This window comes from Aquarana catesbeiana, linkage group LG07, assembly GCF_042186555.1.
Source record: "Aquarana catesbeiana isolate 2022-GZ linkage group LG07, ASM4218655v1, whole genome shotgun sequence".
Classification (NCBI taxonomy): Eukaryota; Metazoa; Chordata; class Amphibia; order Anura; family Ranidae; genus Aquarana; species Aquarana catesbeiana.
Window position 1 is genome coordinate 32,252,480 of NC_133330.1, and position 14,203 is coordinate 32,266,682.

The 14,203-nt window shown below is 45.0% G+C and overlaps 1 protein-coding gene and 1 non-coding gene across 5 annotated transcripts in view; one reads left to right on the plus strand and one right to left on the minus strand.

Moving 5' to 3' along the window:
• PLXNA1 (plexin A1) overlaps positions 1 to 14,203 on the plus strand; it is a 429,988-nt gene that overhangs the window by 237,960 nt on the left and 177,825 nt on the right. For all 4 annotated transcript variants that reach the window (XM_073591927.1, XM_073591928.1, XM_073591929.1 and 1 more), the window contains exon 7: positions 3,196 to 3,310. In XM_073591927.1, the coding sequence (XP_073448028.1) occupies positions 3,196 to 3,310 (115 nt within the window). The remainder of the gene's footprint in view (positions 1 to 3,195; positions 3,311 to 14,203) is intronic.
• On the minus strand, positions 12,018 to 12,124 carry LOC141104035 (U6 spliceosomal RNA). Its single transcript, XR_012235424.1, has one exon. It is a non-coding gene; the product is annotated as a U6 spliceosomal RNA (small nuclear RNA).

Here is a 14,203-nt window from a genome sequence, read left to right on the forward strand (position 1 = left end):
ACACAGTGAGGATGTGATTTGTCGCCCTACTCAACATCTGTTGTGGCATCCACTATGTTAAGGCCTGCTTCAGACTCCGCTCTTTTTTCCCTACTCTGGGATTTGACCCAGGTGGCAATCATGAAAGCCCGTCCTCACTCTATTGGACCACAATGTCCATACACAAATGACCAAACACTTCTTCTTCAAAAAGCTTTATTCTAGGTCTGTTGTCCGACAGTCCCCACCCATAGCAACCTTCCAACGCGTTTCGTCCTGATTGGGCTTAAAGGGTTGTAAAGGTTTGTGTTTTTTCACCTTAATGCATCCTATGTGGCTGGACGCTATGTGACTTAATGACGCTATGTGACTTAATGACTTTGATGCTATGTGACTTAATTACTTTGACAGGCCTCCTGCAGTTGGTCTGGACCCTCCGCCTGTCCCTCCCAGGTGCAGTAAAGCACCAGAAGGGAAGCACTACAACTAAATGCCTTTAGTTGAACGGTGCTGGACAGTAGTGGTACTCAACCTCGGTCCTCAAGTACCCCCAACGGGTCATGTTTTGGGAACTTCCCTTAGATAAAATCTTATCAATACCATGTCGTTAATGTTGATTCAAAGCAGCTGTGCAAAGTAAAGGAAGACCTGAAAACATGGCTCGTTGGGGGTACTTGAGGACTGAGGTTGGGAACCACTGCTGTACAGGACCAGAGCCATGGTTTACTGTCTCACTGCTGTGTCCACCTTTACCGCCTTGCAGCTACTTCTGTTCCCCCCTCTTGTGTTCTTCAGCCATTGGGCAGCTTCTGATTTCGCGACTCCTGCGAATGTGCACAGGAGGCACGTCGTTCCCAGCTCCATTTTTGGCATCTAAGAGCCCTTGCACACTGGGGCGGGGGGCGCTATTATTAGCGGCGTTTTACCGTCGGTATGCGGCCGCTAGCGGGGCGGTTTTACCCCCCGCTAGCGGCCGAGAAAGGGTTAAATACCACCGCAAAGCGCCTCTGCAGAGGCGCTTTGCCGGCGATATAGCCGCGCCGTCCCATTGATTTCAATGGGCAGGAGCGGTAAAGGAGCGGTATACACACAGCTCCTTCACCGCTCCGAAGATGCTGCTGGCAGGACTTTTTTTACCGTCCTGCCAGCGCATCGCTCCAGTGTGCAAGCCCTCGGGGCTTTCGCACTGGAATACAAGCAGCGGCACTTTCGGGGCGGTTTGCAGGCGCTATTATTAGCGCAATAGCGCCTGCAAACCGCCCCAGTGTGCAAGGGCTCTTACATATAGGGGAGCCGACACAAGCACTGTACAGTTCACACAGAAAATAAAACCAATCGCAAGAAGCAGCAGTTTTCGGTAGAACAAGACTGTCTTTGCAGAGTGTTGGTGACAGGTACTCTTTACACAGCAGATTGACACTTTATGTCTCCCCCTGTATCTGGGCTGTTGTTGCGTTGCGCATCAGAAACAGCGCATACTGGAACTCCTATCGCATAGCGGCTGGCGCCTGAAGCATTGCAATAAGATAAGCTGCCCAGGTTTCCATAGAGGTGAATGACTGGCATTTTAATTGGATTTTTCTCACTTCATTGGCCAGTATCCGTACAAGAAGATCAATTCTACCCAAATTGCCATCGAGCGGAACATCTACTCTGCATCTGAACTTCCCACTGGGATAAACAGACGAAACTTCAGTGGCATTCGTTACTTTCTTCTTTGTTTCTGTTTTTCGGGATGCTCTGGAAATCCAAGATGATACAATAAAGATGGTGGGGGACTCTAGTACCACATTGGATGTGCACTGAACTTCTGGATATGGCTTGTAAATAAAGTTTTTTACTTTTTCGTAGGGCAACTTATGAAGTCGGAAGTTGCCCCCCTGAGGTGAAAAGAATTTGGGGAGGGTGGGTTGCCTACCCAACTCATGAGCATATGGCTGATGTTTAATACTGTCCCCCCCCCCAAATGGTACAGTAGCAACAAATTAAACACAATGATTGTTTAAAGAAAACTTCCTTTATCACTAGAGTTTGGACAAAGCTCTGATCTTGTATGGTCAATAACATTGTCTGTCATTTCATTTATCTAATCGATCTATCTTTTATTATAATTATTATAATACAGGATTTATACAGCGCCAACAGTTCATGCAGCGCTATGTACTGTATATATACAAATGTGTGTATATGCTTACAGCATGCATGATGGATATATATATTTATATAGATTTGTATATGCTGCAACCCCCTTTGGGGTTCTGGAATATATATATAAATATATATATATATATATATATATATATATATATGTATATGTGTGTGTGTGTAGCTCAAAAACCCAAAACCAGGGGGTGCAGCATTCATGGGATTTAAAAAAATATATATATTTTTATCTTTTCTTTTAAAAACTGGTATTTTATAGCGCTGAATTTGTAGCACTGTACATTTCACATTCGTCCCCACCCCTAAGGAGCTTACAATCTAACGTGTCCGCCCCACTTACGATACATAATAGGGCCAATTTCGAAAGATGCCTATTAACCACCAGCGTGTCTTTGGCGTGTGGGAGGAAACCCATGCAAGCACAAGGAGAACATGCAAGCTCCATGCAGATAGTGTCGTGGCTGAGAATTTAAACCAATGGACCTTAGTGCTGCATGGCAGGAGCTCTGACCACCACGTCGCAGTTTGTATACAAGGAAAATATCGTATTCTTTATCCAATATTGACGTTAAAGTGGAACTTCACCCAAAAGTAAAGTATTGCGCAGCAAAACCTGTTGGCGCTATATACATCCTGCATAATACTACTACTCATCCCCCTTCCTTCCCCTAGCCTGTATCTGTTTTGCAGCTTTTTTTTTTTTAAATAAAATTCAGTAAATGGAAGGGGTGAGCCAGGGACAGTCAAGCTGGGGAGGAAATGGCTGGATGATGCTGTATGTCCTCCAGCCAGGAAATGAGGCGGATTCCACCTGACTTGCCACAGCTTCTAATGCACATTGTGAGAAGCTCACAGTGTGCAGTGAAATCAGAGTAAGCTATTTCGGTCCAGGAGAGGAGTCTGTACAACTGTGCAATTCTGAAGGGAAGGCTCGGAGGTCAGATTAAATGTTTGCTGCAAGCATCATATTCTCTTAGGATGTTTTAATACTTTTGTTGAAATATTTCGGCTCATTCTTTCACCTCTCATCGTGTCCTCCTCTCTCTTCTGCAGATGCCTGTCCTGTGTGAACGGATCGTACCCCTGCCACTGGTGCAAGTACCGGCACGTGTGTACCCACAATGCAGCGGACTGCTCCTTCCAGGAGGGCCGGGTGAAGATGTCAGAGGTAGGAATGTGTGATACAATGTAACATTCCTTCCATGTTGTGTGCTCGGTGTCCTGGATGAGATGTGATGTTTGTTTTGGCAGAGGGAGAATCGTTCGGCTGTACATTTTTTTTTTTTTTTTCAGGCTGTGATTCACGTCTATGTCACTTCTCCCTCTCCCGCCTGGACATTACTGGTTTTAGCAATTCCTAAAGCGCCGTGTTTATTCCTGTCGCCATAGTGGCTGAAAAAATAGAGGTGTGTCACCAGAGAGGCCCAAAATGTTTTAATAGTTGGGCTGGAATTAATATTGGAGAGAAGGGACCTGCAAAAAAAAAAAAAAAAAAGTTGGTGTTGGGACCACCAGGACTCATTGACACCTAAAGTTTGATTTAATAAAACTGGAGAGTGCTAAATTTGGTGCAACTCTGCATAGAAACCAATCGGCTTCAAGGTTTTATTGTCAAAGCTTAACAGAACAAGCTGAAGTTAAAAGCTGATTGGCTACCATGCAGTGCTGCACCAGATTTTGCACTCTCCGGTTTTAGTAAATCAATCCCAATATGTTGCAGATCTGTGGTAAGCAATAGACGAGCGGGAGACTGTTGTCCATCCTCTGTAGGATCTGGACTTGCTGCTATACACCCCTTCTTCACCTGGTGGACCTACTTAGCAGGCTAGCAGTTTATTGCTCCCGTCACTCCTCCCATTTAGAAGAGGGGAGTATTGGTTGTACAGAGATTTTTCGGTAAGGTGGAAACTCTTTTAAAAGTGAAGCACCGCTGGTTTGTTCCCTCTCCTCAGCCTGTAAATGAGTTGGTGGTGTTTTCTTTTGGGGGGTGGGGCCAGTGCCAATTTTTAACCAGTGCCCACTCCCGCCCCTCCCTGCCCTCAGCTTCATGGGGCACATCAAATGTCCCAGCGGGCAGCAGGTCACATATGTGCATTGGGGAGCCAGCTGTGATTCCTAAGGAAGCCACAGCCAGCCCCCATATCCAAGATTTTGGTGCCGTGGAACCACAGTGGTAAAAAGAGCCGACTACAAGAAGTCAGCACTGGTAGATCCTTGATTTCTAAAAGTCAGCAGCTACAGTATTTAATTAAAAAAAATGAAGTTCCTTTTTAAACGGTTACGGGTGCTAATGATACCCCCTCCCCAGTGATGGATTATGACAGGGTAGCAGCTTTGGCCGCCCACCCCTCCCAGTCTTGGATGATGAGCAAATCAGATCTAGAATGAGTTTATCTTTCATGACACAAAGTCAGGAGATAAAACCAATGCGTTTTAGGAGTCCAAAACTCCCCTTCATCAGGGCTAAGGAATGGGATAACTTAAAATGGTGTTACATGGAATGATAGAGATTTATATTTTGGTTTCGTTTGTTGTAACACTTGGGATTTAATCATTGGCTTTGCCTACCTTTGGGCCCAGAACTTCATCAACACGCCCATTGTTGTTCAGTTGGTAAGGATTGCAATGGTGGTCATCCTTGAATTCCCTTGACTTTCTTTTTGCAGTGTATTTAGATAATTTAAACCCCCTGTGTATTATACAATGAGGATTACAATAGGCACAAAAAGCCACCCCAATCTTCCTATTCTGTGCTGTATTGGACCCATCAGGTGGGCAGGTGCACATCTCCAACCAATTGCACTATCTCTGAGTATGAAGGTTGTTGGTAGGTCCTTTAGGATGGCCTCTGGTCCATAAGCGTCTGCCTAGGTGGTCTCGTTGATGATAATCCAGCTCCACCCCCACCGAGGTGGCCTAAAAAAGTCTCACCAGCATCCTTTTGCCAGTTTTCTTGCTCCTCACATTGAATGAAAACCCCCTGGCCCAAAGCATCTTGTCTCCGCGGTTGCTCACCTGTCTTGATGGTCACACCCTCTGACATACAAGGCTGAGGATCTGAACATCCTAATATTAAATATGGGAGAGCAAATGTAAAAATTGCATAGACCTTTTTCAGGTGACCAGAAACAAAAAGCCACCGATATTTGTTCTGTGCTATATTGGACCTATCAGGCGAGCAGGTGCACATCTCTGACCAATTTCATATCTCTAGGAGTGTGACGGTTGTAGTTTGGTCTTTATGGACATCTGCTGGTCTCTAAGCTCCTGCCTAGGTGGACTCGTTGATGATCCAGCTTTACCCCACTGAGTTGGCCTACAAAAGTTTCACCAACATCTTATTGCCAGTGGTCGCTTTTTCCGGCTCCTCACATTGAATAAAAACTGTCAACCTAAAGAATCTTGTCTCAGCAGTTGCTGAGAAGTCTTGATGGTCACCCTCTGACATACAAGGCTAAGGATCTAAAATTCCAAAAATGTAATATTAAATATGGGAGAAAGCATCTTGTCTCCGCGGTTGCTCACCTGTCTTGATGGTCACACCCCCTGACATACAAGGCTGAGGATCTGAACATCCTAATATTAACTATGGGAGAGCAAATGTAAAAATTGCATAGGCCTTTTTCAAGTGACCAGAAACAAAACGCCACCCCAATCTTTATGTTCTGTGCTGTATTGGACCATTAGGTGGGCAGGTGCACATCTCTGAACAACTGTACTATCTCTAGGAGTGTGAAGGTTGTATCTAGGTTCTTGTGAACATCCAGCGGTCCCTAAGCTCCTGCCTAGGTGGCCTCATTGATGATCCAGCTTTACCCCAACCAGGTGGCCTAAATCATCTTATTGCCAGTGGCCACCATGTCCGGCTCCCTCAAATTGAATAAAAACCCCTGACCTAAAGCATCTTGTCTCTGCGGTTGCTCGTCCGTCCTGATGGACACACCCTCTGACGTACAAGGCTGAGGGTCTAAACATCCAAAAATTAAATATGGGAGAGCAAAGGTAAGAATTGCATAGACCTTTTTCAGGTGACCAGTAACAAAAAAAAGTCACCCCTTCGATATGTTCTGTGCTGTGTTGGACCCATCAGGCAGGCAGGTGCACATATCTGACCAATTGCACGATCTCACGAGTGTGAAGGTTGTAGTTGGGTCCCTCCATCCACTGGTCCCTAAGTTCCTGCCTAGGTGGCCTTGTTGAGGTTCCAGCTCTACCCCAACCAGGTAGCCTGAAATGGCCAGTGGCCACTATGTCTGGCTCCCCACATTGAATAAAAACCGCCAACCTAAAGCTGCAGTCTTCAGCCGTCTTGATGGTCACCCTCTGACATACAAGGCTGAGGATCTAACCATCAAAACATTCAAAATATTGGAGAGCAAATAAAAAATTGAATTGACCTTTTCCAGGTGAACATTATTATAATAACCCAAGTTGGGCACTCAGGAAATACACTGTAGCTGATTTATTTTTCCATTTATAGCAAAGAATTTCCATCGACTGTATATATCGTCTCCATTCCCTGTCTGCTCCAGGTGCATTCCTCCAGCGTGTGCAATGCATAGGGGAATTTCAGCTCCGTTGTGTCTATTATGATGAAAAATGTGAAGTAGTGACTTATGTAGGTTTTTAAGCCACTGGGTTACAATCCTTCAAAGATAACCCCCCCCCAATCCGTCACCCCCTCCTCCTCCTGTGGAAGTCTGCCATATATAGGTCAGCCGTGTCCCGGGGTTATTGTGTGGATATATGGTGACTGACAGTTCTGGGAAGGGGAAGGTTAGTCAGGGGAACACATCTGTCCTTGCCTGCACCACATATCCTTAACCTTCTCCGGCTCCGAAATGGACTGGAGGTGCCATGCCGCCCCCTGGCACTGGAAGGATTAAGCTCTCTTCCTCTTGGCTATGTGCTGCTTCTCCCAGAATCCTCTACACGCCGGCTAAGCATCAATGATTATAGACGCCAGCCGTGCATAAAGAAGAATTCCGGTAGGGAGAAAATTTAGCGGAAAAATTATATGGTTTTGTTTTCCATAAAGCTTTGTTTGCAGATGCAGGTTAAAAGCTTTCTTTGTTTTTTCCACACAGTGCATTTCAATTAATGAATAGATTTTCACTGTATGAAAATAATAGGGAATTCTGCGTATTGTCTGGAGTATTCACTTTATACACTTAAAGCTACACGCCATTCAGAAAAAAAATTTGGTTTTTGAAATGTATTAAAGGAGTATAACTGAGCTGCTCAACAATTCATTCAGGCTTTGCTGTCTCTTGCCCCCCATACCTTGTGTTGATCTGGGAACCCCTGCTTGTCATGCAGGAGGAGGATTCCAAGACACTCCCCCTACTGCTGGCTCTTTGTTATTGCTCACATATGGAAAGCATCACATAGCTAAAGCCAACTCCATCAATTCTATCTGTCTATTGATCTATTGATCTATCTATCCACACACACACCCTTGTGGTGTGGGGGGTGGGAGGAAATTTTGGATTTGGTTGAAGAATGGGTGGGTGGTTTGGGGGGGGGGGGGGGGCACTGCAAGGTTAATATTTTTTTTTCTGGGATTGGGCTTTAAAATGTTCTCTCTACCACCAATCACATGTAAGCGTGTCTTGAAATTTTGTATCAGATTGGGCAGACAGTAGAGAGAGAAGACTGCTTCAGAGAGCAGACCTTCTCACTGACCATGTGAGGAACTGTGTGAAATCGGGCTACATTAGTTACAGATGGCCAGATTAAATTAAATTGAGTGGTCCTTCTGTCTTTAACATGGCTGCCGGGCTGGTTTCCCATGCTGGTCTTTAAAGAAGAATTCCGGGTATGGATATTTCGACAGTGGTCCAGTTCAGAGCAATGTAACTATGTATATTCCATACCTGTGGGATCCTCTAGGAGATGGAAATCACTTGGGTAGACAGAGCTACTTCAATGATCTTCCATATCCTGCACCAAGCGGCTGCCCTGCTGCGTTGTGAGTATAGAAGGTCATCCTCTGGGCATGGGACCTGGAATCTAGTGGGGATGACTGGACTAGCGGTGTCTATATAGTGATTTCCAGTTTCTAGACCAGTGGTTCTCGACACCTGTCCTCAGGACCCACTAACAGGCCAGGTTTGCAAGATAACTGAAATACATCACAGGTGATATCATTTGATGCTCAGTAATTGCAGTATTCTAGTCTGCATCTCTCCAAGTTAAGACTTAAAATCTGGCCTGTTAGTGGGTCCTGAGGACAGGAGTTGAGGACCACTGTCCTAGAGGATCCCACAGGCATTGTATATCCATAACATAGTTACATTTAGGACCATCTTTAACACAGGGCATAAGGGGCAGCTGCCCCGGGCCCAGTCATTGTGGGGCCCAAAGCAGCTGCCCCATGAGCCCACACTGCCCTCAAATAGTTAATAAATGGATTTGGGAGGGCCCAAGAAAATCTTTGTCCGGCGTCCAATAAATTATTTAAGATGGCCTTGGTTACATTGCTCCAAGCTGGTCCAATGTAAAAATGTCACACCTGAAATTCTTTAAAGCAAACCTTTCACCTTGGATGGGCAAAGCAAAGGTTTGCCTAAAGTTCCAGCAGGGCAAAGCATTTTCAATTGGTGTTTGTGTGGTCATGTTGGTATTGAGCAGAGTACACGAAGTACATAAGAGTGCTGCACACAGTAAGAAGTCAATGGAGTGGATTTAATAAAGGCAAACAGACTGTGGAGTTTGAAAGTGCAGTTTCTCCACAGCTTAGTAAGTGAGAGGAATCTCTGCTGACTTCCATCCATCATCCAATCATTTGCAAACAAAAATGCTGTTTTTTGTTTTTTTTCTTTGATTGGGTAATCATTGCAAAGTGAAGCTTCACCCCATTTTTACTAAGCTCTGGTGCAAATTCCCTTGCAAAGTGCAACTGCACTTGCAAAGTGCTCAGCCTATTTGCCTTTTAGTAAATCATCCCCATTGTGTTCTCTTAGCCAATAATAGCTAGTAGGCAGCCAATGACTTTGCAGGATCCGGTGTCACGAAAGGATGGGTGTTGTTTTGGCCTAATCTGGTTATTTCCCCTTTAAACACATTATTAGCATTCCAGCGGTTTCACAAATGTTGGATGACTTTATATTACTGGCTTTTACAAGCTCTCATGCTGCTTTTATGAAACTTTTCGCCTTTTTCTTCATGCTTATATTTCCATTGTCCCGAGATGTGGCTCAGAGCCGCACTCTGAATCCCATACAGACGGAGGAGTGGAGCCAGTGGGAATGGCCACCTGGGTACTCGGTGCTCCGAGCGGCACCATGTTCTGCTGTTTCAAAGCCTGCAATATGTTACCGTTAGAGTGTTACTAAACCCAGGACCCTACATTCACTATATCTGGTCTCCCACAGTACACAGAACATGGAAATGCAATTATTTTAGTAAATATAAACTGCTAAATACCTTTTCTCATCAGCAGTATATAGCAGTCTTGTGACTTCTATCAGTGTCTGGTTAAAGCTTGTAGGAGGAGTTGTCATCCTCCCCTGATTGTCCTATGAGAATGCAGGACCCCTGACCCTCTGTCTGGACAGTACTGATTGGCCCTGTGCTGATCAAATACACCCTCCCAAGAAAAAAAATAACTATCAATACACATCAAACTGAGCATGTGCAGCTTGTCCCCAACCCTCTGTACAATCTGGAGATGGTTTGGGGACTCTGTAAAAAGGGGAGGATCAGAGGAAACAGCCTTTTTACACAATGCAGAGGATTAACCCCTTAGGTTCCACAGTGAGTATAACAAGCATGCTTTACTGTATATACAGACTGATTTTACTGTTATGGGTTTAGTAACACTTTAATAAAGATCTCTTTTATTATTGCACCAGATCTGTATGCTTTCTTATATAAATCTTTTTGGTTTGCTGTGAAAAAAATCAGAGTGCGTTGCGGGCAAAGCGCCAGCGGGGGGGGGGGGGGGTCGGGTGAAGACCGTTGTCCCGTCGCTGACAAAAGCGTGCCTCCGCCGGCACTGCACTGCCTGTTATCTATGCATTACAAGGAGGGGGACCTTCTGAACCGCCGCCGAGAGAGGCTGCAATTCAGCCGTGATTAATGATGTGTCCAGAATCAGTCCGCACAAATATTTCCTCTATTCTCTACTATTATTCCGCCCGTCTCCCTGACTGCCATTTCCAGCGGCCGCAGATGACCAAATCTGCCCGCAATATAAAAGGATTTAGCAGCCTGTAGATTGGAAAGCGGTGGCCGCGTCTGCGCCGAGGATAGGAGGGGGGGGAGGGTGACAGGGAGCGCTCCATATACTGGCCTCTCTCTGGTACACCTTTATATCGCATTACACAGCGCCGGACCTCTGCCCAAACACAATCCAGATCAGTACCGGCCTTTTAAATAAAAAAAAAAAGTAAAAATGTATCTCTGGTCGCTGACACCAAAGTTGAGGGTTTTTATCGCGGTCAGTGACACCAATGCTGGGGGGGTGATTTTTATTTTTTTATTTTTTTTTTATTTTTTTTCATTATCCACTTGCCCTCCGAAAGATTTACCCCCCCTCCATGACCAGGACATTTTTTGCGATACGGCACTGTTACCTTAACTGACAATTGCGCGGTCGTGCGACGTTACACCCAAATAAAATGTATATCTTTTTTTTCCCCCACAAACAGAGATTTCTTTTGCTGGTATTTGATCACCTCTGTGGTTTTTATTTTTGCACTATAAACAAAGACTGATCATTTTGAAGTAATAAAAAACAACAATATTTTTTTTACGTTCTGCTATAAAACCAATATATATCCAATAAAAAAAATTAAAAAATCTAATTTTTTCCACAATTCAGTCCAATATGTGATCTTCTACACATTTTTGGTAAAAAAAAAAACAAAAAGCCTTTATTGAGTTATATAATTATAGCATCTAAAAACTATGGGATATATTTATTTTTTATTTTATTTTTTCAGTAGTAATGGCGCTCATGGAGGACTGACTGTGATATATTGTGGCGGACAAATCGGACACTGACACTTTTTCGGGACCAGTGACACTAATACAGCGATCGGTGCTAAAAAAATATGCACTGTCACTGTACTAATGACACTGGCAGAGAAGGGGTTAACATCAGGTTCGATCAAAGGATTAACTGTGTGCCTAACTGGTGTTTTCTTACTGTCAGGGAGGTGCTTGTACTAGGGGGAGGCATGAATCCTAGTCCCTGCTTTGCAGGAACACAGGATCTCCATGCCTTCTGTACAGACAGAACGGCGATCTGCCTGGTTTACATAGGCAGACTGCTGTTCTCCCACTGTACCGAAGGATCGGTGGGTGCCAGCGGAAATAGAGTCCACGGTACCCACCGATCTGCCCCCGTTGTGTATAATCACAGCAGAAGCGCTGGTGGCGCACATGCGTGCCCCAGACCCGGAAGTTTTGGATCACATACTAGGTACATTATCAGGTGCAGCCGTGCACCTTTGCCACCGTATATCTAAGTTTTATATGGTTGGCAAGTGGTTATGGATACAGTAGAGAGGAGTGAATGCAGCCACCCTAAGACAGGGGATGTGTTACAGCCCAATATAGTATAGAAGCTTGAAAAAAGAAAACGAATGGCGCAACCACATCTAGTTAGTTGGTTTTTCTTTATTTCAAACCTGTAAAAAAAATAAATAAATAAATAATAAAAAAAAAAAGTAATCATTCAATAGTAGACAATCACGAAAAAATAGTTACAAAAGGAGACAAAAAAGAAAATAACTTTGTTTACATATACGAAAAGGATTGGGAAGAAGTACAAAGATATCTAATGCCACCCTTCTCTATAATTAATAATAAACTAATCAATGACCCATCACTATAAAGTGAATGGTAAAATACCTTTTTTTTTTTTTTTTTTAATTTTACATGGAACAAATTTGCGTGTCATCCTTGCACAAGGGGCCACCTAATCTTCTTAGTATCATTCCAATTTTAGTATATGTGATGCCCAAGCAAGCACAGTAATATGCAATATTTTAAAACGCTATAAAACCCCCAAAAAAGTAATATATTGCCGCTTACCAATCACTAGATGTGGTGGCTGCATTTCTTTTCTTTTCTTTAGGCCTCCCCCCCCCTCTGTTTTCACCTGGTGATCTGGCCAGTAACACACTTCCTGTATTAGTGAGAGACAAGTCTGGAGGAATGAGCACAGGAGGCACAGCAGCACTGTTAGTTTGGGGGAGGGGGGGGTGTTAAATATATTAGCAGATTTAAATACACTAATTGAAGCCAAACTCCAGCTCACACTTTATAAACGGTTCCGGTTTTTTTTTTTCTTTTAAGATTACGATTTTGCATAAATAAAATTGTACGCACCCCTATCAGTGTTAAAGCGGAGTTCCACCCAAAAGTGGAACTTCCAATTATCTGATTCCCCCCCAAAAGGCTTCACTGCCGGGTTTCCTTATCCGCAATGGCTGCGGCGGCAGAACCTGACCAGCCGATGGAAACATCAGCTGCGGTGCCGACATCACTGGACTCCAGGACAGGTAAGTGTCCTAATAAAAGTCAGCCACTGCAGTATATGTAGCTGGTGACTTTTAGGCCCCTTTCACACTGGGGCGGTTTGCAGGCGCTATTGCGCTAAAAATAGCGCCTGCAAACAGACCTGAAACTGCCGCTGCTGTGCCTCCAGTGGGAAAGCCTCGAGGGCTTTCACACTGGAGCGGTGCGCTGGCAGGAGAGAAAAAAAACTCTTGCAAACAGCATCTTTGGAGCAGTGAAGGAGAGGTGTATTCACCGCTCCTGCCCATTGAAATCAATGGGGCAGCGCGGCTATACCGCCGGCATAGCACGGCTATACCGCCGGCATAGCGCCGCTGTAGCGGCGCTATGCGGGCAGTTTTAACCCTTTTTCGGACGCTAGCGGGGTGGTTTTAACCCTAAAACGACGGTAAAGCGGCGCTAAAAAATAGCGCCGTTTTACCGCCGATGCCCCCACCGCCCCAGTGTGAAAGGGGCCTCATTCTTTTAAAGGGGTGGGCGGAACTCTGTTTTTAAGTGGTTTTTGTAACTGATACATTCTGCTGGAGAGCTCGTTCTGTTGAAAAATGACAGACTTTGCTGGCTGAATCACCAGAAGAAAGAAAGCCCAAAAAAGAAAACGAATGCAGCTGTCACATCTAATGATCGGTAAGCTGCAATATAATAAATGTTTGCTTTTGGGTTTAATCCCGCTTTAACTTTTTTTATTTTTCGGGGTTGGTGGCACTTCCAGTGTTGGGTGAAGGAGGTGAGATTAGAAATGTGATGTACATAGAAAGTCTCACCTGAGGAGCGGCGCAGTCCGTGGGCCTTCGGTGCCGATAAACAAACAAGCCGCCGTGTCAGACTCTTCATCTTAATTACGCGGCCCGCGGTTTCCTGCAGACATTATCTCCCGCATGTGGCGAGCTGGAGTTTCGGAAGGGGGAGGGGGGGGGGCAGAAGGTGTGCGCCGGCAAGTCCCGTCTTTGGAACTCGGCGGCCTTCCGCGATGCCTGCAATTAAAAATGAATTATCGTTTAATAAAAAGTCTGATCCCTTCGGATTAGCCGGCCGGCCCCGGTTGCTCGCAGTGAAGGTTGCTTGCGAATTGAGGCCAAGTTCAGAGGAAGGTGACTGCAAAGTTATTTTAAGGGAATTCTTCTTTCTCCTCTCCCCCTAATGCCGGGGATCAGACCGGCGCTCTGCATTGTGGATCACTCATTTAGACTCATTAAAGCTGCATTCCTGGGCCGCCATGACATCTGCTGATGAGGTTGTGTGCAAGAAATGGTGCAGCAGTGCTAAAGTTTAAGACCCCCATTCACGTCCCGCAAGCGCACCGCCCCAGTGTGAAAGAAGGCGGTTTTCAGGCGCTTTAAAGACGCTATTTCTAGCGCTAAAATGCCTGAAAAACCGCCTCCCATTCATTTCAGTGTGACTTTTCACACTGGGGCGGTTCGCTTGCGGGAAGTTAGGAAAAGTCTTACAGGCAGCATCTTTCAGGCAGTTTGGGAGCGCTGTATTTAGAGCTCCCAAAACGCTCCTGCCCGTTGAAATGAATGGGCAGCGT